This window comes from Phyllobates terribilis, unplaced genomic scaffold (assembly GCF_046119375.1).
Source record: "Phyllobates terribilis strain yellow unplaced genomic scaffold, ASM4611937v1 Scaffold_11__3_contigs__length_659146591, whole genome shotgun sequence".
Taxonomy (NCBI): Eukaryota; Metazoa; Chordata; class Amphibia; order Anura; family Dendrobatidae; genus Phyllobates; species Phyllobates terribilis.
In genome coordinates this window covers 534,008,467-534,036,176 of record NW_027362771.1, presented here as the reverse complement: position 1 = coordinate 534,036,176, position 27,710 = coordinate 534,008,467, and the positions used below count along the sequence as shown (strand labels likewise).

General features: G+C 43.7%; 1 protein-coding gene across 3 annotated transcripts in view; it reads right to left on the bottom strand.

Annotated features, from left to right (window-relative positions):
* Positions 1-12,671: 12,671 nt before the first annotated feature.
* The window catches only part of LOC141166784 (cytosolic purine 5'-nucleotidase-like), a 78,673-nt gene continuing 63,634 nt past the window's right edge, over positions 12,672-27,710 (bottom strand). For 2 of the 3 annotated variants that reach the window (XM_073653811.1, XM_073653809.1), the window contains exons 11-18: positions 24,641-24,748; positions 23,439-23,505; positions 22,175-22,345; positions 21,843-21,894; positions 19,891-19,951; positions 17,825-18,001; positions 16,072-16,167; positions 12,673-15,039 (exon numbers count right to left, since the gene is read on the bottom strand). In XM_073653811.1, coding sequence (XP_073509912.1) covers positions 14,929-15,039; positions 16,072-16,167; positions 17,825-18,001; positions 19,891-19,951; positions 21,843-21,894; positions 22,175-22,345; positions 23,439-23,505; positions 24,641-24,748 — 843 coding nt within the window. In that variant the 3' untranslated portion in view covers positions 12,673-14,928. Of the gene's footprint in view, positions 15,040-16,071; positions 16,168-17,824; positions 18,002-19,890; positions 19,952-21,842; positions 21,895-22,174; positions 22,346-23,438; positions 23,506-24,640; positions 24,749-27,710 lie in introns of all 3 variants that reach the window. The other variant, XM_073653810.1, reaches the window with a different exon arrangement.

The following is a 27,710-nucleotide window of genomic DNA, read 5'->3' as shown; positions in this document are numbered from 1 at the left end:
ATAGTTACCCTATAAGTAAACTATTGCCTCACTTTGCACCTTGCATATTCTTTACTATAATTGGACATGGAATGCAACCATAGAAAGTATTAGGAATGTTTACAACCCGGTGTTTGTAAAAGAAATTCACCAAGTTTTTATTGCAATGTACCTGCATATTAATTTTTTCAATTAAAAATCCAAAGTAAAGTTGAACTGCGATTTTTGGGAAAAAATAAGTAAATAATGGACTCTCCGTTTTTTCTTTTTTCTTAGGCTATGTTCACACACGTTGTGTGTTTTTTTTTTTTTTCTGCAGCTAAATCTGCTGAAAACTTTTCTCTGGCAGGAAAACAGCTGTGTCAAAAAATGCAGGTTTTTTTATGTGTTTTTGCAGCGTTTTTTTCACTGTCCTTCTGTATCTATTTAGGCATGTACATAAAGTTCTGTGAAGAAAAAAAAAAAACTCATTCTGGTTTTGGCATAGTGGGGAGGTGAATTGTTCAGGAATAGTTTAGACACTGGCAATGCATTGAGTTTGTATGACACTATTTGCTTTCACACTATTACTTTCTATGGGTGAAAAAATGCTGAAAGAAGTGACATGCTCTGTTTTCCAAAAACGCAAGCAAGGCACAAAATACGCAACATGTGTGATCAGAGAATTCTGGTTTCTCATAGACTTTGCTGGTACTGCTAGACGCAGCTGAAAATTTGCATAAAAATCTGCTGCAAAATACGCAGCAAAACACAACGTGTGTGAACATAGCTTTAGGGTATGTGCACACGATGCAGAAATGCTGCATATTTTTTACGCTTCTCCCTGGCAGGAAAAACGTATGCGGATTTTACATGCGTTTTTCCTGCCAGGTAGAAGCGTTTGTGAAGCGTTCTTCACATGCATTTCTGCATGCGGGTTATCAAGCGCTTTTACAATCGATTTTAGCATCACTTGGAAAGTGCTTGACAACTTGTTCACACTATATAAATCCATGCAACCGGCATGGATTTATAGTAGTGTGACCAAGTTAGTTAAAAAAAAAGAATAAGAATGGTAAAAAATAAAGTTTATACTCTCCTTCCGTTGTCCTCCAGGTGTTTTGTCTGCTCCGTCCGGTCTCTTGCACTGCTCGCGGTGGTGTGAAGGACCTGCGGTGACGTCATTGAGCCATGCGATGGGTCACATGACTCAGTGACGTCATGGCAGGTCCTTCACAACAGCGCGAGCAGTGCAAGAGACCGGACGGAGCAGACAAAACACCGGGAAGACATCGGTAGGTGAGTATAAACTTTATTTTTTATTTTAAATTCTTTTTTTTACAGCTTTATATGGTACCCAGGTCTGGATGAGAGTCTCCTCTCCTCCAGACCTGGGTACCATCCGCACATAGAAACGCATATAATCCGTGAGTACAAATGTACTGACACGGATATTATGCGTTTCAATGCAAGTCAATGGCGGCGATTACGCTGCGTGTCTGCAAAATTAATGGACATGCTGCGGATTTTTGAGCGCAGCATGTGTCACGTCACCTCCTAGGCCTGTAGTGTGCCCCTCGGATCTGCAGTGCACAAACCGCTAATCCTCACCGCTCAGTCAGAGCTCAGCAGTTCTCCCGCGGTGCCCACTCCAATGACTAACCTTTTTAGATATTGGTGTTAGTCATTTGAGGGGGGGGGGCATCTTCAGCAATACAAAGACTCCAGGTTCAGGCTGTGAGTTATGATTATTAAGCCCCCCCTGTTTTCAGGATCAGAAAAATCTTTGGAAGTCATTAATATTTACTAAGGGTTCTCAGTGCTCCTCACAGAAGAGGTGATGAGCCCAGCACTTGCTCTATAGTCCTAAATCGGTGTGCACCACGCTGGGAAATCTTAATGTCCATGGGCAAAGCCACTGATGTTGGCTAATGTTTAGCCATATGTATAGCACTATGAAATGTATCACCATAAATATACGGTAGTCCTATATACATCCCAGGGAGGCCCAATACTAACCAGTATATACTATATTTTCAATGCATTTTTGGGGGCTCCTATGTTATTCCTCCTGAAAATGTTGATTCTATGCTTTAGAATTTAATGGTGTGTATCAGTCGCGTCACTAAATATCCTGCCGCGTTCTCCAGATATTGGGCGAGCCCCCACATTGAACTTTATCAGCGTCCGCATGACGTCAAAACCGTTAGATCCCACGGTAAAGCAGGGAGCAATGGGCTCCCTGCCCCACTACTCTGTCCTGTAGCCCCAGGCTGCTGTGGGCCTGTAGCCTATAGGAGGTCAGCGTCCAGGTGTAGGTGGCGTAATGACATCACTGCAATGGGCCGCTTATGCCGGCCTGCTCTTTAGTTAAGGGCAGAACTTGGTGTCGATCAGATCAGGTGACTATAAACTTTATCTATATATTTTTTTTGCAGGACCTTATAACTTAAGGGGGCAAGATCCGTTCCGTCCAAAAAATACTATTTACCAGCAGATATATTGGTAATCTACAGCTAAATAGCATTTAAATCAAGTCTGGAAGGATTACTGGAGCAGCGGCTACAGGCAGAAAATGAAGTTATATCTTCCATGCAGCCGCTTGCTTCCAGTCATCGGGGTGGTGCAGGGAGCTGTAACAGTCACCGTCCATTGTGCAGTGAGAGCGGCTGTAATCACTTCCCGATGTATTGATTGACAGCCTTCTCTGCATACGTACTGCACACACGCGGAGCATCCTCTCAATGTGCAGGGGCGTAATTACAGTGCGATCACTGTGTACCGAGCCTTGCACCACCCTGATGACTCGAAGCCAGCAGCTGCAGGGAGAATATAACTTCAATCTTCTTTTCTCCCTGTAGCCGCTGCTCCAGTAAACCAGTCCATTAGGATTTTAATGCTATTTACCTGCAGATTGCCCCTGTATGTGCCGGTAAGGCCACAGCCCCACTATCAGTATTTGGTCAGTATTCGATCAGTAGTTTTTCTCAGGAGTGGGAGCCAAAACCAGGTGAGGAACAATCAGAGCAATGGTATACAACCCCTGGCAAAAATTATGAAATCACTGGGCTCGGAGGATGTTCATTCAGTTATTTAATGTTGTTGAAAATAAACAGATCACAATCAATGACATGGTACAAAACTAAAGTAATTTCAAATGGCAACTTTAGGGCTTTCATTGGCAATCATTACATGTTCAATAAATGCCCAAGTTTACATTGATATTTTGGACAGTTTTCTTATCCCATCAATTGAAAGGATGTTTGGGGATGATGACATCATTTTTCAAGATGATATTGCAGCCTGCCATAGAGCAAAAACTGTGAAAACATTCCTTGAAAGAAGACACATAAGGTCAATGTCATGGCCTGCAAATAGTCCAGATCTCAATCCAATTGAAAATCTTTGGTGGAAGTTGAAAAAAATGGTTCATGACAAGGGTCCAACCTGCAAAGCTGATCTGGCAACAGCAATCAGAGAAAGTTGGAGCCAGATTGATGAAGAGTACTGTTTGTCACTCATTAAGTCCATGCCTCAGAGACTGCAAGCTGTTATTAAAGCCAGAGGTGGTGCAACAAAATACTAGTGATGTATTGGAGTGTTCTTTTGTTTTTCATGATTCCATAATTTTTTCCTCAGAATTGAGTGATTCCATAATTTTTTTCCCTCTTCTTGGTCTGAAAAAATTACCCTTACTGAGTACCACATTTTTTATCTTGATTTCTTTTAGTGTTTCTTAATGCCATAAAGTTGCCATTTGAAATAACTTTAGTTTTGTGCCATGTCTGTGACCTGCTTTTTTTCAACAACATTAACCCCTTTAAAGCCCATGACGTATTAATACGCGTCTGTGCCCTGGGACTTAAGAGCCTGACCCGTATTAGTACGTCATATCTTTAATGCGGCACCGCGACCGAAGTCGCGGTGATCGCATTAAATTTCCGGCGCCATCGTACCTCTGGGTAGATGGCGCCGTCATCCCGGGTGGTGTCGCCGCCCCCCCGCACCAGCAATCGCTGTGATTGGCTGTTCAAATCTGAACAGCCAATCACAGCATTTCTCACTCTTTCCGGCAATGTGATTGCCGGAAACAGTGATCTGCAGCCTAGGATCGGTGCTCCTAAGAGCACCGATCCTAGGCTGTTGCTAGGACACCCCAGCCCTGGCCCCAGACTGCTATGATCGGTGCGATCGCCGATCACATCGATCGTAGCGCGACCGCGACCGGAAACGGGGCGGTGACCTCCTTGTGACATGCCTGTCACCGCCAATGAGCCCCTGTAATGTGATCCAAGCCCCCAGACTGCTGTGATTGGAGCGATCGATGATGACATCGATCACTCCAATCAGAGTACCTGAATACAGGTGACCAGGCGGTGCAATCAATGTCACCGATCAGATGGCTGGGGCACAGCATGCACCACAGGGGGTCACAGAGAGGTGACACCTCCCTGTGACCGCCCGGTCACTTGTATTCAGGTACTCTGATTGAAGCAATCGATGTCATCAATGATTGCTCCAATCAGATTACCTGACTGGGTGGTGACCTCCACCTGTCACCCCCCTGTGATCGCCCTGCAGACCCTCACACTTGGTGAGGATTTCTACAGAGCTGTCACATCTGATGTGTCTGTGCTGGGCCTTGTAGTGCCACAGATTATTCTGTGACACCACAAGACCATCTACTCACCTGCTCCAGTCGCTGCTGCTGCTCCTGGATCTTCTGCTCCAGCGTCCTGGGTCTCCTGCTGCTGATCCTGCAGAGAAGACTTTGGTAAGTCTGTTCTCCCCTCGTCCACCCCAATACCCCCTCCCCCCTCTTTTTACCCCCCCTTACCACCATTTTTTTTTTCTGCGTCCTGCAGAGGTCTCCAGCTCCGCGCTCCCGGTCTCCAGCTCCGCGCTCCCGGTCTCCAGCGCCGCGCTCCCGGTCTCCAGCGCCGCGCTCCCGGTCACCAGCGCCGCGCTCCCGGTCACCAGCGCCGGGCTCCTGCTCCGGGCTCCGTCTCCTGTTCCGGTCCTGCTGCTGATCCTGCTGACCCCTTGGTAAGTCCATCTCTGATCTCCCCTCATCCACCCCAATCCCCCTCTCCCCACTCCCCCATCTTTTTACCCCCCTTCCCACCCCAATCCCCCTCACTTCAGTGTCCCTTTTAATTCTCTCAGTTCTGGTCTCCAGCTCCAGTACCGGTCTCCTGCTCTGGACTCCCGGTCTCCAACGTCGGGCTCCCGGTCTCCTGCTCTGGGTCTTCTGTTCCAGTCCTGTTGACCCTTTGGTAAGTCCATCTCTGATCTCCCCTCATCCACCCCAATCCCCCTCTCCCCACTCCCCTTTCTTTTTTACCCTCCTTCCCACCCCAATGCCCCTCACCCCAGTGTCCCTGTTAATTCTCTTGGTTCTGATCTCCTGCTCCGGGCTCCCAGTCTCCTGCTCCGGGCTCCCAGTCTCCTGCTCCGGGCTCCCGGTCTCCTGCTCCGGGCTCCCGGTCTCCTGCTCCAGGCTCCCGGTCTCCTGCTCCAGGCTCCCGGTCTCCTGCTCCAGGCTCCCGGTCTCCTGCTCCAGGCTCCCGGTCTCCTGCTCCAGGCTCCCGGTCTCCTGCTCCAGGCTCCCGGTCTCCTGCTCCAGGCTCCCGGTCTCCTGCTCCAGGCTCCCGGTCTCCTGCTCCAGGCTCCCGGTCACCAGCGCCGGGCTCCAGGTCACCAGCGCCAGGCTCCTGCTCCTGAAAGAAGAACAGAGAGGATTTTGGTAAGTCATCTCTGATCTCCCCTCATCCACCCCAATTCTCCTCTTCCCACTCCCCACACATCCGTGTGCACATCCAGCAGCCGCCGAGTGTTGATCGGTGAAATAGTTCACCAATCCACACTCGTGCTCGCTGTTTGCACCACATACAGTATTTCCTTTTTCCACACACTCTAAATAAAGTACTGACACACACACACTCTGAATAAAGTATTGACACACACGCACCACATACATAACAAAAAATGTCCCGCTCATCCCAAACTCGCTATTCAGCGGAGGAGGCATACGCTTTTCTTGCCTCCGACACTGACAGCGAGGATCCCACATTTCTTTGTTTTTCCGACTCCTCCTCGTCGTCTTCCTCCTCCTCTTCTTCCTCCTCCTCCTCCTCTTCTTCCTCAGGTGCTGCTGGACCGCCCCTCAGTCGTCGCAGGAGAGAAGATGATCCAGCGCTCCCTACTACTGATCCCATATGGACCTCGCCCCCCGAAAATTATGAGCCACTGATTCCTGATTTCGTGGCGGAATCAGGAATCAAGTTTGACACCACCGGCCTCACAGAACTAGACTTTTTCAAAGTCTTTTTCTCTGAGGATTTTGTAAGCCTCATGGTGGGCCAAACTAATTTATACGCTCATCAATTTTTGGAACAGAACCCCTCTTCATTATTTTCTAACTGGTCTCCTGTAGACGCATTAGAAATGATGAAGTTTTGGGGCCTAGTCCTTCTTATGGGGATCCTGAAGAAGCCAGAGGTTCGGCAATACTGGAGTGTTGACGTTTTGTATAACGCTCCAATGTTCCGAATGGTCATGATCCGGAGACGCTTTCAGGCCATCCACAAGTTCTTGCATTACCAAGATAATGCAAGGTGTCCTGCACGCGAGGACCCGAACTTTGATCGTTTTTTCAAAGTTCGGCCGGTCATCGAATACTTCAACAAGTTTGCTGAAGTGTACGTGCCCCAAAGGGACATCTGTGTGGATGAGTCCTTAATCGCTTTTAAGGGGCGGCTTGGATTCCGGCAGTACCTGCCCAGTAAGAGGGCAAGGTATGGGATTAAGCTGTATAAACTTTGTGAGAGTACCTCTGGGTACACTCACAAGTTTAGAGTTTATGAAGGGAAGGACTCCCGGATTGAACCCCCTGAATGCCCCCCTGTTCTGGGAGTGAGTGGGAAAATTGTGTGGGACTTGGTGCACCCACTGCTGGATAAAGGTTATCACCTCTACGTGGATAACTTTTATACAAGTATCCCGCTCTTCAAGTCCCTCTCTGCGCGACGTACCGCAGCCTGCGGTACTGTCCGCAAAAATCAGAGAGGCCTCCTAAAGATGCTAATTAGGCAGCTGCTCAGAAGGGGTGAGAGCAGAGCCCAATGTAGCGACCACCTGCTGATTGTCAAGTACAAGGACAAGAGGGATGTCCTTTTCTTGACCACCATACATGGTGATGGCAGCACCCTCAGCACTGTACAAGGTTCCACTACACAGGTCGTCAAACCAGACTGTGTAGTGGGGTACAACAAGTACATGGGGGGAGTTGATCTCTCTGATCAAGTCCTCCAGCCGTACAATGCTTTGAGAAAGGCCAAGGTATGGTATAAGAAGCTGGCCGTGCACATTGTACAGATGGCAATGCACAACGCTCTCCTTCTGTCACAATGTGCAGGCCAGACTTCTACGTCGTATCTTCACTTCCAGGAGACAGTTATCAAGGCCCTGATATTTGGCAGCAGTGACTGAGCAGGCCCCAATACTTCTGGAACTGAAGGACCTCGAATTGTACCAGGCCAGCATTTCCCAGGGGAGATCCCTCACAGCGGAAAAAAGGTAAGTCACAAAAGTGGTGCCGAGTGTGTTATAAAAGGGGAATATTCAAGGACACCATTTATCAATGTGACACCTGCCCTGACAAACCTGGCCTGTGTATGAAAGACTGCTTCAAAAGGTACCATACTTCCATGGACTATTAAATTAATTTCTGACGTATGACAACCTGACTAACACTACACAGCTGACGTAGTGTTCGTCAGGTTGTCATACGTCAGTTGTGTAGTGTTCGTCAGGTTGTCCTACACAACTGACGTATGACACTACATTATAAAATTCAAAAATCAGCTACCACTTCCAAAAAGGGGGCACTTGTTGGGCATTTCCACTGTTTAGACACATCAGGGGCTCTGAGAATGTGACATGACGCCCGCAGACCATTCCATCAAAGTCTGCATTCAAAAGCGTCACTCCTTTCCTTCCGAGCCCTGACATGCGCCCAAACAGTAGTTTTCTCCAACACATGGGGTATCTGCGTACTCAGGCGAAATTGCACAACAACTTTTGGTGTCCAATTTCTCCTAGTACCCTCGTGAAAATAAAAATATTGCGGCTAAAAGATCGTTTTTGTGGAAAAAAAATGTTTTTTTTTCACGGCTCTACGTCATAAACCTTTGCAAAACACTTGGGGGTTCAAAGTGCTCACCACACATCTAAATAAGTTCCTTAAGGGGTCTAGTTTCCAAAATGGGGTCACTTGTGGGGGGTTTCCACTGTTTAGGCACATCAGGAGCTCTCCAAACGCGACATGGGGTCCGCTGTGAATTCCAGCGAGTTTTACATTGAAAACGTCAATTGGCGCTCCTTCCCTTCCGAGCCCTGCTGTGCGCTCAAACAATGGCTTTCCCCCACATATGAGATATCGGCGTACTCAGTAGAAATTGCACAACAACTTTTGGGGACCAATTTCTCCTGATACCCTTGTGAAAATAAAAATATTGGGTTCTAAAATAAAATGTTAGTGAAAAAAAGTTAAATGTTCATTTTTTCCTTTCACGTTCAATTAATTGGTGTGAAGCACCTGAAGGGTTAATAAAGTTCTTGAATGTGGGTTTGAGCACCTTGAGGGGTGCAGTTTTTAGAATGGTGTCACTTTTGGGTATTTTATGCCATATAGACCCCTCAAAGTGACTTCAAATGTGATGTGGTCCCTAAAAAAAATGGTTTTGTAAATTTTGTTGTAAAAATGAGAAATCGCTGGTCAACTTTTAACCCTTATAGCTCCCTAATAAAAAAAATAAATTTGTTCCAAAATTGTGCTGATGTAAAGTAGACATGTGGGAAATGTTATTCATTAACTATTTTGTGTGATATATCTCTCTGATTTAAGGGCATAAAAATTCAAATTTTGAAAATTCCAAAATTTTCAACATTTTCGCCAAATTTCCGTTTTTTTCACAAATAAACGCAAGTGATATCGAAGAAATTTTACCACAATCATGAAGTACAATATGTCACGAAAAAACAATCTCAGTATCAGGGGAATCCGTTGAAGCGTTCCAGAGTAATCACCTCATAAAGTGACAGTGGTCAGAATTGTAAAAATTAGCCCGGTCATTAACGTGCAAACCACCTTGGGTTGTAAAGGGGTTAAACAACTGAATGAACATCATCCGAGCCCGTTGATTCCATAATTTTTTCTAGGGGTTGTAATAGAAACAAGTCATCAATTCTGCATTTATCACCCACTCCTGAGAAAAAATACTCACCGAATACTGATAGTGGGGCCGTGGCATTAATAGAGTTTCTGGAAGTGACCGGTTCCCTTTAAGTGTTGTGGGGGGGGGTCCATCCCTCGGGGCTTGGGCCTTTGATCTTGACCCTGGGGTGTACACATATTTACTAGAGCAGATATGTCAGGAGAGAGTTGATGGCTCCTAAGTGGGTGGGTGGGTGTACAATCTACGGGATATTTTGTGTACTTAATGGGGGGATATAGTAATGCAAAATGAAAGATGTCACAGACTTGGAATTTTTTATTCTCAGACCCTACTACAATAAGTATTACATGCATTTAAACTCCTTTGTGGAAAAATGTATTAAATTCAACTTTAGGTTCATCTAGGAATATAATTTGTACATTTCTAAACAAAACAAACCCTAGAAATGCAATAAAGATGTATAGAAAATAGACATGTCCTGCATAACATAGTGTAGCTAAGCAGTGGTATAAAGGGAACCTGACATGTTGAAAATGGTATCTGATCTGTTCTCTGTATAACTGTGCAGGTGGAGACAGCTGTCAATCATTAGTAGGGCCGCCCACTGGACTCTCTAGTAGGACCGCCCACTGGACTCACTAGTAGGACCGCCCACTGGACTCTAGTAGAACCGCCCACTCAATGAATAAAATACAAGTTCTACTGAATCTTTTCCCACAATCCTATATATCATTCTGCTCAGCTTCTCCTCTATACCATGATGTCCACAGATTGGACTACAAGTACAGTGTGACCAGTTCCCTGGAGTTCACCCCCATTGCTGGGAGTTTGTGCAATCAGTTTATTTTATTTCGGCAGCTCGGCTTTTCTTGGCCATGTACTGCTGTCCGTTCGGCACGTGTGCAGTGAGATACCGGTATGGAGGAACATCGGAGCGTGCACTGCCCCTCCATACAACTCTATGGGCCTTATGCCGCATCCATACAACTGTGTCCATTCTTACATCCGTGTAAAGCGGATCGGTTTTACTTCATCTGTGTTGCATTCAGCTTTTTTCCCTCATCCATTTTTAAAAACTGAAGGCGATAACTTTCTGACTTTTTATTTATCCATAGACCCTTTTCAGTGAATCAGTGTAAGGCCACAGTGTAGCCAAAAAAAACAGATAAAGCACGAAGGGAACACTGATGTTTCCCATTTTAGAGTCTGATCTGCAAGATGGATGAGAATAGGACACATACGTTTAAGGCCTCCTTCACATGTCTGTGTTTCCGATGTGATGTCCATTTTTTTCATGGATGCGGCACATACGCATTATAACTTATGGGCCCGTTCACATGTCCGTTTTTTACCGGCAACACAGATGACAAGGACCAATACAAGTCTATGGGTCCGTGTAAAACACCTACAGCACACAGTGTGCCATCAGAGTGCCATCCATCTGCTGTGCATGTTTTACATTGCAAAGTATAGAAGAAGCTTTGGAATTGATTTTTCTTAAGCCATACCTGAAAAAAACAGATGGCAACCGGATGGCACCTAAATGGCCCAGTGATGGCACCCTGATCCTAAACACTGATGAAACCGGTGCAATTTTTCCCAGTACTGGTATTACACGGACGTGTGAAGCTGGCCTAAGAAACACAGGACACAGACATGTACAACAGATGTGTGAATGTAGCCATATACAAATAGTTGAGTGCTCCCAGTAGATCTATTTTCTGCTGAAAAACCCTGGAACCACAGGCTCCCTTGTAGCAGTCACACAATGCCATTCCTCACCTCAGTCTGCACCACTCCAGAGTTTTTTTTATTGCAAGGCCAGAGTGGTATCATTATTGCATGTTCCCTGCCCCTAGTTATATACAGTTAGGTCCATATATATTTGGACAGAGACAACATTTTTCTAATTTTGGTTCTAGACATTACCACAATGAATTTTAAACAAAACAATTCAGATGCAGTTGAAGTTCAGACTTTCAGCTTTCATTTGAGGGTATCCACATTAAAATTGGATGAAGGGTTTAGGAGTTTCAGCTCCTTAACATGTGACACCCTGTTTTTAAAGGGACCAAAAGTAATTGGACAATTGACTCCAAGGCTATTTCATGGACAGGTGTGGGCAATCCCTTCGTTATGTCATTCTCAATTAAGCAGATAAAAGGCTTGGAGTTGATTTGGGGTGTGGTGCTTGCATTTGGAAGGTTTTCCTGTGAAGTAAACAGGCAGTCAAAGGAGCTCTCCATGCAGGTGAAACAAGCCATCCTTAAGCTGCAAAAACAGAAAAAACCCATCCGAGAAATTGCTACAATATTAGGAGTGGCAAAAATCTACAGTTTGGTACCTCCTGAGAAAGAAAGAAAGCACTGGTGAACTCATCAATGCAAAAAGACCTGGGCGCCCACGGAAGACAACAGTGGTGGATGATCGCAGAATAATCTCCATGGTGAAGAGAAACCCCTTCACAACAGCCAACCAAGTGAACAACACTCTCCAGGAGGTAGGCGTATCAATATCCAAATCTACCATAAAGAGAAGACTGCATGAAAGTAAATACAGAGGGTTCACTGCACGGTGCAAGCCACTCATAAGCATCAAGAATAAAAAGGCTAGACTGGACTTTGCTAAAAAACATCTAAAAAAAACAGCATAGTTCTGGAAGAACATTCTTTGGACAGATGAAACCAAGATCAACCTCTACCAGAATGATGGAAAGAAAAAAGTATGGCGAAGGCGTGGTACAGCTCATGATCCAAAGCATACCACATCACTGTAAAACACGGCGGAGGCAGTGTGATGGCTTGGGCATGCATGGCTGCCAGTGGCTCTGGGTCACTAGTATTTATTGATGATGTGACACAGGACATAAGCAGCCGAATGAATTCTGATATATTCAGAGCCATACTGTGTGCTCAGATCCAGCCAAATGCAGCCAAACTGATTGGTCTTCGTTTCATACTACAGATGGACAATGACCCAAAACATAAAGCCAAAGCAACCCAGGAGTTTATTAAAGCAAAGAAGTGGAATATTCTTGAATGGCCAAGTCAGTCACCTGATCTCAACCCAATTGAGCATGCATTTCACTTGTTAAAGACTAAACTTCAGACAGAAAGGCCCACAAACAAACAGCAACTGAAAACCACCGCAGTGAAGGCCTGGCAGAGCATCAAAAAGGAGGAAACACAGCGTCTGGTGATGTCCATGAGTTCAAGACTTCAGGCAGTCATTGCCAACAAAGGGTTTTCAACCAAGTACTAGAAATGAACATTTTATTTACAATTATTTAATCTGTCCAATTACTTTTGGCCCCTTTAAAAACAGGGTGGCACATGTTAAGGAGCTGAAACTCCTAAACCCTTCATCCAATTTTAATGTGGATACCCTCAAATGAAAGCTGAAAGTCTGAACTTCAACTGCATCTGAATTGTTTTGTTTAAAATTCATTGTGGTAATGTCTAGAACCAAAATTAGAAAAATGTTGTCTCTGTCCAAATATATATGGACCTAACTGTACTTACTGGTTGCCGTTTTCTTCTGTTCTCAGTGCCTCTCCGGTCGTCTTCTGCAGGTTGTGACTTTGCCTGATGGCTCCAGTGTTTGCTGGATGAGCCAGACGTCACTTTTCAATGTAAGTCTATGAGATCCGGAACGAGGATCTCATAGACATGAGTAGGTGACTTAGCTGTGACTTCTGGTCAGTGAGATGTTGCGGTCACAGGATGGTGGCGCGGCACTGGGAAGAGCAGAAGACGACAGCTGATAAGTATGATGCCAGAGGCAAGGAACTTTCACTCTGGGGGGGGATTAAAAATAAATAAATGAAGCGCTGGAATGGTGCTTTCATCCCATTTTCTTGGGAATTATTGTGAGCAGCAATCCTCTAACTATATAGATATAGACAAAGAGGCTAATTTACATAAGCAAACACCCAACGAACAAGCAAGACGCTCATTTGTCATGTGCAATGGTTTTTAAGCTTGTTTACAAATTACCGTTCTCGGCAGCACATCATCCTATGTAAGCAGGTGATGTGCTGCCGATAACCTGATTATTTATACACACAGAACGATCATATTAACAATCGTTCTTTGCACATAGAATTGTCTACGGCCATTATAAAATGGTCATTAACAGACACAGACTAGCTCGCATGTTTCGTTTAATGGCCACAGTCGGCACGCGTGAACCTGGTATTGGGGTTTGCGATACAGACAACAGATTTCCTCATCTGTGCTCTTCACTAAATACTGGAACTGGTTTCAAGCAAATGAGTAGACTAAATTTCCTGACATGTTATGTCCACGAGCCGTCTGCATCCTGTCCTATGTGATATACTAAACAACATACAAAAAATAGGAAAAAAATACTGTAAATGAACAATGTAAACTCTGCAGGTGTCCAGCGCGGCATGTAACAGACAAGCTGTGACTGATCAGCTCTTTCCACATGAATGAGGATTCTGGAATCATCTTGTTTTAATTCTGAGGAGCATCCAAAAATCAGTCACTTTCAAACCAATGAGTAGAGGAATTTCTTCTTCTATCAACTGAAATTTTTTAAAGATTTTTTTTAAATTTAGCATTAAAGGGGATGTCCCCTTTCGGGAAATCTTGTTCCCCCGGTAAACGTTGTTAAAAAATAAACTGTGTTTCACTCACCCTCCCTTGGTCAAGCACTGAGTCTCCGCGGCTGCTTCCGGTTTCTGGTATTGCGTGTGGCGCTGATGTCACGTCGACATCACTGCAGGCAATAATGGAGCTCAGCGGCAAACAGAGCTCACTGATTGGCTGCAGTTCTTTCAACATGAAGTCTGTGCCACAGCCAATACCAGACACTGGGAGCAGTGCCTGAGACTCAGTGCTGGTGTTTGCTTTTTTTATACCACCCAGGGACCAATATTTTCTAAAAGGGAACAACCACTTTAACAAATCTTCTGAATCATTTCCACCAAAAGCTGACTGTCTTCAGCTGTCCTAAGCGTAACAACATGGTCCACAGGTGAAAACTCTAGATCTCCGCTCTTTCATTGTCATGCACATTAGAGGGGTCACCTTATTAACACCGGACACATGATAAATGTAGGCTACCAACTATGATCCTGATACTGATACCCCGCGTTGATCCTAAGGACAGGGGAAAAAAATGTCACATGTTGATGAGCATGTGCGGCCACCATCCTGGAAACAGATGCAGCAGTGGTCGCACATGCTCACTACTGATCCATTCACACAGGAGATTTTGGGATCCTCTTTCTCGTGATTAGTGGGATTCTCAAAAATCATACGTTTATCAATATGACCCAGAATGATAATCTATAGGTTTGTAGTACTACATAATAACATTTTCGGAGTTCAGAATAGCTAGGTGACATTCCCTGTAATGACCATCATCCCGATTCTGAAGGAAATAAAAATTGAAAAATGGAAGGTTTTGACAGAAGAAACTTGTAATTTGTTGTGATTTTCTTTTTTTCATGAAAGGCAATTATTTCAGTGCAACAAACAAATCTGCCCATTTATCCGGGGCTCCATGTAGACCAGGCATTATATATAATGTAAAACTGTGTTGTGTAAACTGAGTTCATCCCTGTAACAACTACAACTCCCATCATTTTTCTAAGCGCGGTATGTGATTATTGCCCCTCCAGCCGCCTTCTGCCATCAGTTGTACAGCGAGTGTCTGATCTAATCCCACAATATGTGCTTGTCCCTCCGATGGCTGCTCAGTACTAGTACAGCATGACACTGGGGGGATTTCTCTCCGTTTCAGGCTTTAATGCCGGCGAGTCGTGAAGACTTAACCTGGCGGTGTTCACCAGCTGCAGCCAATCGTCTTGAACCTGAATTAGGACAACAAAAATGGTGGCAGGTTACTATTACCCACAACATTGGGGCAGATTTACTAATCGTGGTCCCTCTTTAGATTACACAGTTGTGCCAGTTCACATTGGTTCATGCTGGATGATAAATTTGGTGCACGGCGACTTTTGCACCAACATCGGTCGCGCTGCCAAAGATTACTGTACACCACTGCTACATTGCAACGTTATGGGGTCACATTGCAATTCACAATGTATCACATCATGACAAGCAAGTTATAAAGAGAACCAGTTGGATATTTTGTGACTTGCTTGCACCTTATGGGTCACAATGCGACCCCATTTATTTGCATTATGCAGCGATTAGCAGCGGCATACAGTGATCTTTTTCCGCACTATCTATGATGCCGTCAAAGTCATCGTGTAGCCACAGCTTTAGAAATGTTTTCCCGCTGTTGGTTGGCTCACTTTGTGCCTTTTTTTGCACCTTAATTCTGGCACATTAATTTTTGCACCTTAATTTTGGTACCTTAATTTTTGCACCTTCATATTGGCACATCAATTTTTGCACATTAATTTTGGCACATTTTGCAGATTGAGACATTTTAAGCTCCTTTCTAGCAAAGCCGCCTGACTCTTCATGAAGTCACCTCCAATTTTTTGAGTGAGCTGCTAGACATAGAAATTAATGAAAACTATATCTACCCAATTTCCATGAAAATGCTCCAAAATTTGGCACATTTTCCACCAAAGTCATGGCCCACGTACAATACCAATATCTTTATGGAAACCCAACATCCATCCAAAAAATAATTACATTATACGTTTTTTAGCACCAGGCAAAGCCAAACATGGGTATACGTTTGACCTTCAAATCCCTTTAGTCACAGACCGACACCACCATGTATAGATGCAAATGCACTGCAGCCACCATGAATACAGTGGACTCATAACTAGGAGTCCATTTTATTATTCTTTAGGCTCAGGTAGCCACCTGGCTGAATATTTTCTTAGCTTTTTCCACATCAGAGGTCACACACATCCTGTACTTACATGTTCCCTTTTGATATATTTCAGATGTTGACCAAGAACCTTGCTGGCATCTGCTCCATCCACACTTACATAGTCCATTGTGGATTCATGTGGCATCTGGAAGTAATAATATATGAAAAGTTGTCACAGGGGAGGTATTAAATAACATAAATACCTATTACTACTGCCCTGTCCAGTGTCCTCTCCAGTCCTCCAAATTAGCCAGACCAAGGCAGTCTTCACTTTTTCTCCTGCAATCTTGGGCATCTCTTGCACTTAATATTATCCACACAACATCTGTCATGACGGAGGACAGGACTGGACGTTGGACCAGGGTGGTGTGAATCTTTTTTCTCAACTCTAATTGCTAAATAAGATTACATTTCCTATTCTCACTTTGCTTTATTAAAGGTTGCATTGCTGATACATGCAAAATATGAAAATGACCTCCAAGATATGTTTCATTAGGATATTTTATTACATGGGTTACCCCGCTGATGCCCATCATTTGTTACCATCCACTATTTAGTTCAAGAAACACAAAAAAAATATTAATATGACCGCTGAGGGGCAATACGTAGGTAGCTGGTCTCCCAGAAAAACCCTCAGGGTTTGGACACCTAGCCTGCCGGTGAGCGTTCTTTCGCCTCACAAACTAGCTCATACCAAAAAGCATGGCATGGTGGGAACAGCTCAGGCTTCCTGTTACTGATTTTACATAGTGGCATAGGCGTTGTTTTTTTTTAATGCTCCAGTGTGTAGATATTATTGTATATACTTGTTATAGCGCCCCCTTCTGCTCTCTTGATTATATCTCAGATTCTCCACCTCGTGAGCACCTGGTGAGGAGAAATCGATTCTAGTGGGTTGATTCTTGGGCACAACTGCCATTTTGCCAACTTCAACTTTGGCAAGAATTTTGCGACATTTCAAGCAGTTTTAAGCTTAATTCAGATGTCAGTGAAACATAGTCCGTATATGAAACATGATGCACGGACTGGCTGCAAGTCTCCTTACCTGACCCCGATAGCCTCCTTGGCATGTATGAGGCTGTCAAGTTTGGGTCATAAGGCTTTATGCCATAATTTAGGCAAAAATTGCTTGATAAAGACAGGAATCATTCTCTCACCCATGAGACAAGAGGATTGGTGTTGTCTGGCTGAGCTTCTCATCATGTGTGACCATCGGCACTAGATAAATTAGGGCGTGAGCACATAGGATGGATACACTGCATCCATCCTTTCTGGATTTGCAGGTGGAAAATCCTCAGCATTTTTTGTAACAGCAAAGTGGAAATCTGATCTATGTCAATTTATGTCAAAGACTTGACCCGCTAGTCAATACGATAAAATATTTGTTGGAAAATTCTGCAAAATTCCCTTAGGTGACCATTGTGAGAGGGAATGAGAGGGTCAATGGGTAGGAGGACGCCATGAGGATCCGTGAACATCATATTAGAGTATTAGGTCAGAGCTTTACTTTGTGAATATTCTCCCACGTATACCTCCATTGAGTGACAGTGTGTAACCGTGTAGAGTAGTGTAGATATATATCATATATTGGCCACCATGTTAAAAAAAGTATATCTTGTGCTATGTTTTTTATTTTATTTTTTCTTATTTCAGTGCCTGCTATCTGTGCGTGAATTGTGTGCCTTTCCGAGTCCGCGTCATGCAAGCACAAAATTCCCACACGTTGAATCTTTTCCTATTTCTAGGTGATGACTATGTGACATGAATATCGGATTTACAAAGTCACATAACCAGATACAAACCAGTACAGGAAGAGCTCGGAACACGTAGCTGAAGGAATAGTACAGCAGGTTGAGGAAGGAGGCCGCGTACAGATCAGCATAACGGATCAGCTGGCTAGAGAAGAGTGTCTGGCGGGAACCGCTGCGGAACAAGCTGCCCATCTTCCCGTAACATAAATCCATCTCTTGGGTAATTTTCTGTGAAGAAGATTACACTTTTACAAGAAATGCAATTACTGATGAGCTAGTCATAATAATATACATTATAAGGACAAACATACTGGTGCACCCACACTTTACACCTACAGGAGTTCTTATGACCTCCCTTTCTAAATCCATAGGCATTAATATGGAGTTGTTTCTTCTGTGCAGCTATTACAGCTTCCACGCTTCAGGGATGGGTTTTTACAAGACTTTGGATGTGTCTCAGAGAATTTTGGCCCATTCATCCGGAATATAATTTCTGAGGTCAGACACTGATGTTGGAGGAGAGGGCAGGCTCACAATCTCCGTGCTAGTTCATCCAAAGGTGTTCAGTCGGGTTGAGATCCGGGATTTGTTAGGCCGGTCATGTTCTTCCACACCAAAGTCCCCCAATCATGCCTTTGTGGACCTTGCTTTGCGCACTCGGCACAGTCATGTGGAACAGGAAAAGGGTCTTCCCTAGATGTTCCCACAAAGTTGGAACTTACAGTTGTGCACAATGTCCTTGTAACATGAAGTATTAAGGTTTCCCTTCACGTGAACTAAGAGGCCAATCCCTGAAAACCAACCCCATAGCATTATCCCTCCTCCATCAACGTTATAACAGGCACAATGCAATCCTGCAGCTAACGTTCACCTGGCATTCACCAAACCCAGGCTCATCCATCAGATGCCAGATAGAGAAGTGTGATCCATTACTGAACAGAACATGTTTTCACTGCTCCACAGTCCAATGGTGGTGGCTTTACACCACTCCATCCAACATTTGGCATTGTGCTTGGTGATGTAAGGCTGCATGCGGCTGCTCGGCCATGAATCTCGCGGCGGGGGCACAGTGTTTGTGCTGATGTTACACCAGAGGAGGACTAGACTCTGCAGTTATGGAGTCAGCAGAGCGTTGGTGACTTTTCTGTCCTCTGCTCCTCAGCACTCGATGACCCTGTAACGCTATGGGGTCTCCACTTCGTGGCTGAGTTGCTGCGGTTCCTTCCACTTCTCAATAATATCAGTCGCAGGTGATGGGGAAGATTTAGGAGGAAGAAATGTCATGATCTGACTTGTTACCCCGGTGGCTCCTATTGCAGGACCGCGCTGGTATCAGGGAGCTCTGCACCACCAGCCGTTCTGTTACATGTTATTAAAAGCAGATGACATGGCAGGGGGGCCAGAGGTTATACACCGGGGGGAGGGCGAGGGGCCGGAGGTTATACACCGGGGACAATTGGACTGAAGGAAAAACCTGAATTCAAGATTAAGAGGTTTGTCTCAATACTTTTTTCCATATACTGTATATACACTGTGACAAAGTCACTGGCAGAGTGTCGGAGGGAGATATGTTTCACTGAGGCTATTAGCTTCACTGATGTGAAACCTTTAAGTTTTCTCCAGCATTTTATGTGCTGAGGGGTTAATCGGACATTTTTAATGGCCTAGGTTTTTATGTGAACAGCCGTAGAGCGGATGGGAAGCTGTTCACCATATCTCCACCCCAGGGTGTGGCCTGGGCTATAAATAGCCGACCTTTTGAATCATTCAGTGTTCGTTAGGGCTGGAGAGAGGAACTCCAGCGCTTTGTGTCCTGACAAGGAAAAGCTGAACCCTTCGTTTGCTAAACTCTGAGCGGGCGGATACCGCTACCACAAGGACTGTGGTTTTTGCAACCACTTTGTTTTGTTTTCCTGTTTTGCCCAAAGGGCCGCATTTATTTTTACTTCACCACAGTTTATGCTGCCTGTATAATAAACCTAGGAAGAATTTAAAGAAACAGTGTCCCCGTGTCTACCTCCGTTTGCTATCGAGTAAGCCGATCTACCACAACACATACATAGACAGATAGACATATAAAGGTCATTGACTCACACACAGCAGAAGGGTAACATTACCTGAATTTTCTTCTGAATGGAGCTGATGTTTGTCTGCTCACAGCTGCCGCTGTCTATGTGTCTGGAGGAAACATGAATATACAAGGATACCAGTCATTCTCCTGTACCAATCAGTGACTTGTATTGTCCATGATTATTGTACTTGTTTTTTATTATGTATACCCCTTTTCACATGTAAAGCGCCATGGAATAAATGGCGCTATAATAATAAATAATAATTAGGTAACTAGACTGATTGTGGAATTTTATACTAATTATTTCCTGTGTATTCATACTAGAAACAATGCTCCTCTAATACACAGAGATATGGTTTCACCTAATCTGTCATCTGATCTAGCACATGATTCAGTCTATCCACGTATGAAACATAACACAAGTAAGTGTAGTGTCAATTGCAGCCATCAATATATCATGCTCCGGGACTAGAGATAAATTAGTCTTTAGCAGGAGCTTTTTTTCCCCTATAATTCTAGTATTTTGGACTATTTGCGGTTCTGTGATTCTGCAATATAACATTAGGCAATACAATAAAAGAAAAAGCTTTTTTTCGTGGATTGAGTTGAAGCTTTTATTAGGAACATTTGACATAACATTTGGGATCACATTTATCCTGTGCTCTACGCTGAGCCCTTATTTCAGGGTTTCCATCTAAATCTCTGAGTGATGTGATTCAGATGAAATCCTCGAGGGATCCATTCACTATAATGAGGCAGCAGAGTTACTCTGGAATTCATATGGCCTCTGTTCAGCGGTGTTCTTCTTTTCAGAAGTGCACAAAACTGTTGCCGACATGTTGCACTTTTATGCACGCCTAATAAAAAGACACTGCTGGATCACAGGCCAGACGGCGTCCACGGTGCCTCCATCTGCCTCATATATTTCAGAGATTTACACGGTGTAAGCGCTCAGTGCAAGATAAATGTGGGCTGAGCCTTACTGCGATCTTTGGGAGGCAGAATGAACAACTCAGCAGCAGGTGAAGAATTGGTTTATTTATTTTTTACGCCGTTCCTCGTGCGGTATAAGTGATTAGACAACTTTATTCTTCGGGTCGGTGCAATTACAGTGATACCAGATTTACATCAGGCTTTTATGTTTGGCTGCTGTCACACACTAAAAAACCCTTTTTTTTTGCAAAACTAGTGTTTGCATCACCATATCTTGAGAGCTATAATTTTTCCATATTTCAGCCCACAGAGTCATGTGAGGGCTTGTTTTTTGTGGGATGAGTTGATGTTTTTATTGGTTCCATTTTTGGGAACATTACATTTTTTTTATTCGCTTACTATTATTTTAGGAGGCAGAATGAACAAAAACAGCAATTCATGAATTTGTGTCAGCCGGGGCTCAGATATCATGTAAGCCAAGCTCCCAGTGGCTATTGCCCTGGCACAGTTCCTCTGCCATGCATGATTGACATGATGTACCTATAGGTCATCGGTTGGGAACCCCTACCCGGCTATGAAATGCAGGTATGTCAAAAGTCGTGAAGGGGTTAATGGCCCGTGTAGAAAAGCTGACCGAACAATCATCACTACAATTGTTCTGTGCACATAGCATATCATTGTTGTCGGCAGCATATCATCAGTTCCCACAGAACCAAGTGCTGCCGATAATGATGATCGTCTCTCCCGACGAACAAGCATTTTGCATATTGGGGCTCAAAATAATTTTTGTAATTGGGTTTCATTAAAAATGTTGCCTCTATAGAAAGCAGACAGTGCAACATTTTTAATGAAACCTAACTGCAAAAATGATTTTTAGCCACAAACACATGCATTTAAGTTAGAAATAAATTGTCTCAAAAGGTGGACAACCCTTATAAAACACTACAGTCTCACCACTGATCCTGGAGAGCGCATTAAATCAACTGGTTTCTGGTGGTATATCAATATGTATATATGGTGTAATATACAGGTGATGCCAAGTTTATACTTAGACTGAAGACTTACTCGTATATCTGACCAAGAAAGATGTCCAGACTCTTCAGCTCATTGAAAAGCTCTGGAAAAAATATGATGTTATCAAAGGTACGTACTTCAAGATATTTTAATATGAAAAAATTGTCTTTTCTTATGTTAGCTGGTCTTTAGTCTACAGCTAAAGCAGGGGGTCCCAGATGTGGCCGTTCTTCACTCCCGTTCCTAGGATTGTTGGGGATGCCACCAGTTGGATTTGGCATGAGGCAAACACAATTAATATACCAAACAGATCTACTGAGCAAATACCCCTAAGTTCAATGAACTACATAAATATAAACCTTGGTCTGTAGGCAGATACCCACCACTCTTCTCAGTCCAGATGTTGAGCTCTTTGGCCAGCTCGGGCACCACTAGAAATGTTCTCCATCCCTGTCTTTTTTTAGACTTCAGGATATCACCAAAGATGTGGTCCCCCACATACAGGATGTCTTTTCCTTTCACCCCAAGAAGGTCACATACAATGTCAGAGGAGCCTTGAGACAAGAAAACGCACCAATCACAATGTACAGAGAAAACCTGAGTGTGAACTCCCACCAGTTTCCCCAGTGATGCTCAAGGAGACATATTGGCTTCAAGGGAATCTGTCAGCAGGTTTTTCCTATGTAATATGACAGCAGAATGATGTAGAGGTGGAGTCCCTTATTCCAATGATGTATCTGTCACGGGTGTGTCAGAGGTGACAGACAGTCACCCTGCAATGGTTTGCAGGAGATCTCCACATTTGGAAATGCAGACAGCTGCCTAGAGAGGAGGCTGTGTTTAGGACCCAGCGACTACCTCCCTTTAGTCTGGGTGTATATATACCTGGTGTGTCTAGGTGGGTGTCGCCGGTTATATTCATTCCTACTTGGAACTTGACTGAAGTAGCATCACGTCCTCTTTGGAGTCTTGAGGCCGTGTGCCCTGTTGGAGTTTCTTCTAAAGCTAAGTTATTATTTCCCTGTGTTGTCTTCCGCTTTTGTCTTTAGAGTGCTAGCGGAGGTTGACTAGTGCTCATCTCCTTCCAGCCCCAGTTGTAGCCTTACGCCAGGGATAGTAGGGCGAGGCACGTGATCGGCGACAGCTGCAGAGGCTGTGTATGGACGTTAGGGGGAGACAGGGTGACGCTAGTCCAGTTTAGGAGGTCCCCCCTAGTGTCTGGGCTCCCTTTACCTTTCCCCCATGTATTGCTCTCACACCTGGCGTGACAGTATCACTTAGTTTACTGGGTGCGGCAGTTGTGACAGAATCACAGTTTTTTCTGCTGCAGATCTAGCAAAGCTCGGAATGCTGAGCCCTATATAACCCCGCCCACACCACTGATTGGCTGCTTTCTGTGTACACTGTATAGTGACAAAAAGCAGCCAATCAGTGACGGGGGCGGGGTTGGACTAGCAGGCACCCAACAGCTAGTCAGATTGTGATAATCTCCTGCTGATTAAACACTGAATTTATTGAAGGAGAAACACAGCCTAGTAAGTAATATATCACTGGAATCAGGGTCTCAGCCCCTACATCATGCTCCTATCAGATTACATAGCAAAAACCAGCTGACAGATTCTCTTTAATAGAGGAAGGACCACCTACCTCCTGAGTACACGGCACAGTGCTGGTGGGGGCCAGTGTACGTTCCAATTCGTAGCTTCCCATTATCCTAAAAAAAAAAAACACAGTGGAAATGATTGCAGCTCTACATTTAGGCATTGATTCATCAAAATTGGCGTTCTGTACCTCAGTCTTTATGAACAGTGCTCTGGAGTAAAATATGGCAAGTTCAATAAGTGACCTTGCATAAGAATGCCAAAAGCCACAACATTTTTGCCCAAGTTCGAGTTTTGCAAAAATATTGCAACATTTCGAACAATTTTACGCCAGATACTAAAGACGTTTGATTAACCAAAGCCCAAGACTTTATAAAAAAATTGTCAAAAATGGAGTGTTCATTGATAAAATCAGACAAGCACCTAACAGGACCGCTGAAAATGAGCAAATCATGGTAGATCCTCCTGACAGGACTCCCTGCAAGGGTCCTCCTGACAGGACTCCCTGCATTCTGCCGTTACTGCAGGAAAATGGTGCAGCTTAGTTCCCATGTAAATTACAGGGAAACAAGAGCATTGCACAGTGGCTATCTGGAGCCCAGATATAGGGGATTTAGAGGTAGCACCCGGGACCTGGACCCTTACGAAGCCCAATGGCTTCTCCACCTCATAATAAGACACCAGTATTATAAATTACATATGGTAGGTGGGGCTCTGTTACAGATTCTACATTCAGGCCAAGAAACCAAAGTCTGGGATGACTTTCCAGGAAGGACACCCCCATTTTACATCTCTGTGCTATAAGAAGTAATTCTTGCCCATGCATTTAAATTATCCATTTGATAATTAGTTCTTTTGGGGGTAATGGGAGCGAGCTGAGTATGACGTTAATGCTTTATCGAAAAAAACATTCAAATTAAGTTTCTCCTGGAAGAAATTTGTTACTTATTGGTCTGTAAATCAATGTCGGACTTTTTAAGAAGTCTTGCAACATGGCTAGGGATATTAGTCAAGCCAGAAGGTTGCAGACCAGGGTTTGGCAGGCTGAATACTGAATTATAGAAGCAAACTAATGTTGTTTGTTGAGATTAAATGCAAAGGATAAGTTACCAAAGGCCACTTCACCCCTTTCAGAAATACAACCACAAGAGTAGATGACAAAAGAGAACTCAACTCTTCTGGACTAAAGCTCTGGCTCAAAAATTGAGAGTCGCACTAACAAAAAGTTGTCTCCATAATGGCTCATACCGTGTTGACTTGACGAAGAACGGTTCCTTCTGCAAAGAAGAGCGGTTTCCTTGTGTCCACAACAATCAGATCAAAGTAAGACCGCCATATTTTCTTCTTGGGGTCATACTATCCGAAGGAAGCAGAGAAATAGAAAGCTTAATGTACACACTACTCTTACTGCCATCGGCATCATGTAGTGAAGATGCAACAACGAAATAAATCCAATGTGACTAAACTACAGAATATGAAGTGTCACAAAAGGCAGATTAAGGTCTGGTGACATAAGGTCGCAATGTCCCGCTGACACCATCGCAAGTAATGATGGTGAATGGGTCCACGTAGAAATCAGGTAGGGTTGCATAAATCCTAGAGTCATCGGCTGCCTAGTTATATTTGTTTATACGATGACTCCCAAATTTCCACCATTCCTCTATGACAAACCTGCCCCTTAGTGCAGCATATTACGCATCAATACTAATTCCGTTTTTTGTTTTTTTTTACAAAAAAAAAATTGCAAATACATATACACTAGTGGCCAAAATTGAGGCAACATCCTCAAGATTTATGAATTTTTAGCATTTTGCCAATACAAATCCAAATTTCATGAATGGTTTTGATTTCACAGTAAAGTTTTTAAGTAGAAATAACAAAATCTCATATAGAAACACAATATTAGCAGGAAATTTGTTCATTTGTCAACAAACTGGACACTATGGTCACTCAGATGACTGTGGGAGAAAAAACATTTATTTGTCCTATTTTCATATCTAACACTAAAATGTTAATACTCAGTTGGATAGCCCTCGGCCTTGATAACTGCCTGGCATCTACTTGGCATGCTATCTACCAGTTTGTGTAAACCGGATGGTGTGATGATATGAAGCCATGATTTGATGATGGCTGCAATGAGTTCCTGCTTGTGTGAAGCCCGCTGTTTTGACACCGCTCTTTTGAGCCAAGCCCAGAGATTCTCAATAGGATTGAGATCTGGTCTCCTTCCTGGCCAATTTAATAGCTGGACATTTTTGTCCTTGAACCAAGAGAGACATTTTTTAGCTGTATGGCATGGGGCTCCATCTTGCTGAAAAATAAACCAAATACATCACGTGCCGAAGGAATGAGTTTAGGCTGAAGGACTTCCTTGATGGACTTTTCAGCATTAACTGTTCCTTCAATTACCTGCAGCCTACCACCTGCATCTCTGGACATGCAGCCCCATACCATAACACTCAGAGGATGCTTCATGGTGGGTACTGTACACTCTGGCAAGCAATCCTCTCTAGGTTGTCTTCGAACATAGCGGACACCCCATCGCTGACAAAGTTGGATATGAGTGTCTCATCGCTCCATAAAACATTTCTCCATTCTTCAATGGTCCATTTTGAATGTACTTTGGCCACTGCAGACGTTTCTGACGCTGTAAGGCATTCAAAAATGGCTTTTTACATGGTATTCTGGCTCTTAACCCCGCGTTTACCAATCGTCGTCCAACCGTCCGATCGGACACTGTCACTCCAGTGTTGACAAGCTCCTTGTTGATGTCAACAGCAGTTGATTTCCTGTTATTTAGGGCGATTCTAACAATTCTATCAGTCTGAGGAGTTGTAGCCTTCTTCCCTCCTCTATCTGGTTTATTCTTTATCGAACCAGTCTCTTGAAACCGCTTACACACTTTGAGAACGCTGGCCGGTGAGAGCCCTTTTCCAATTCGTGCTGCAATTTCCCGGTAACTGTACCCTTCTTCTCTTAAAGTAACAGCTTTGGCTCTCTTCTTAGGCGACCACTCCTGTCTAATACTGCTGGCACAATATCGGTCTTAAATCCCACCCAGGTCACTATAAACAAACATAGAATACATATCGCAGAAATGGGTGTGTGTTCAAGTAAGTATGTCAGTGAAAACTTCACTTCAAGCATGTTTTATCAGATCTGTATGGTTACTGTTTTAGCCCATAGAAGTTAATGGGTTGAATTTAACTACATGTTGGCATAGTTCACACTTATGGATTTATTTCATTTTTTTATCCTCTGTATTTCAGAAACTTACAAAAGCAGCCAAAATGTTGTAATTTCTTAAGCCAGAAATGGAATAAATACAGATAAAAACGGATTAAGTAGAACACCATATGGAGCAGAAAAAAAATCAGATATAGAAGCAAATATACAACAAATTATAATAAAAAATAAATCTGTATTTGAACAGTATTTTCTTATGAAAGCATAAAACTTTGTATCATTGCACATTGCTGTTCAGGGATCTGGAAAAAAATCATTTCAGACGTCCGTTTTTATTTTTTTGCATACAAGAAATAATGGACTGTTTTTCATAAGTGAACTGGATTCGATATCCATCCATTTTTGGTTCATTAATACAATTTTACCATCAGGGTGGAAACTGGTTTTCTCGTAAGCCAAAAAAAAAAGTTTGAAAAAAAGGACAACACTCAGCTGACACGTAGACGGCATGTTAGTCATGTTAGTCCTATCCATTTTCTTCACGGAATTGTTCACTTGACTGGACACATTTGATCCGCAGTGCACCCGATGTGAGGACTTACAAGTCTGCAGTCACATAGAGTAACTGCAGACTTGTAGCCTAAGGCCGGACAACCCCTTTAAATGTCACATGTTGTTGCCATCAGATATACCAGCTGAAACAATAGTTGTAGAGTCCGTCAGGGATATAACCCAAGTTTCAGATATCTACAGCTGCTGGTGTTCTTCTATTACGAGTGACCTCCAACAGAAATTATTCGTAATGTTCTGCCATTGTCTGAAATAGATCTGTAATAAAGGGTCCAACAAACCAATTACCTGTAACCCTAGTGAATGTGACCTTCACGATGAAATAATGCGATGAGAACAGGAATCCTAATACAAACAGTTTAGTAATTGTTGTGGTATTACATGAGATTGTGGCGGCATCAGGGAGGCTCTCCGCAGCTGCCGCTTCATCCCACATTGTTCCTATAATCTCACACAATAGAAGATTCCTGCACATGATAACCTAATAACTAGGAGATCACCCCAACTGGATGTGGCCCAAGTCCCCAATGTCCCAGTACGGGCGATTAAATCATTATACAGT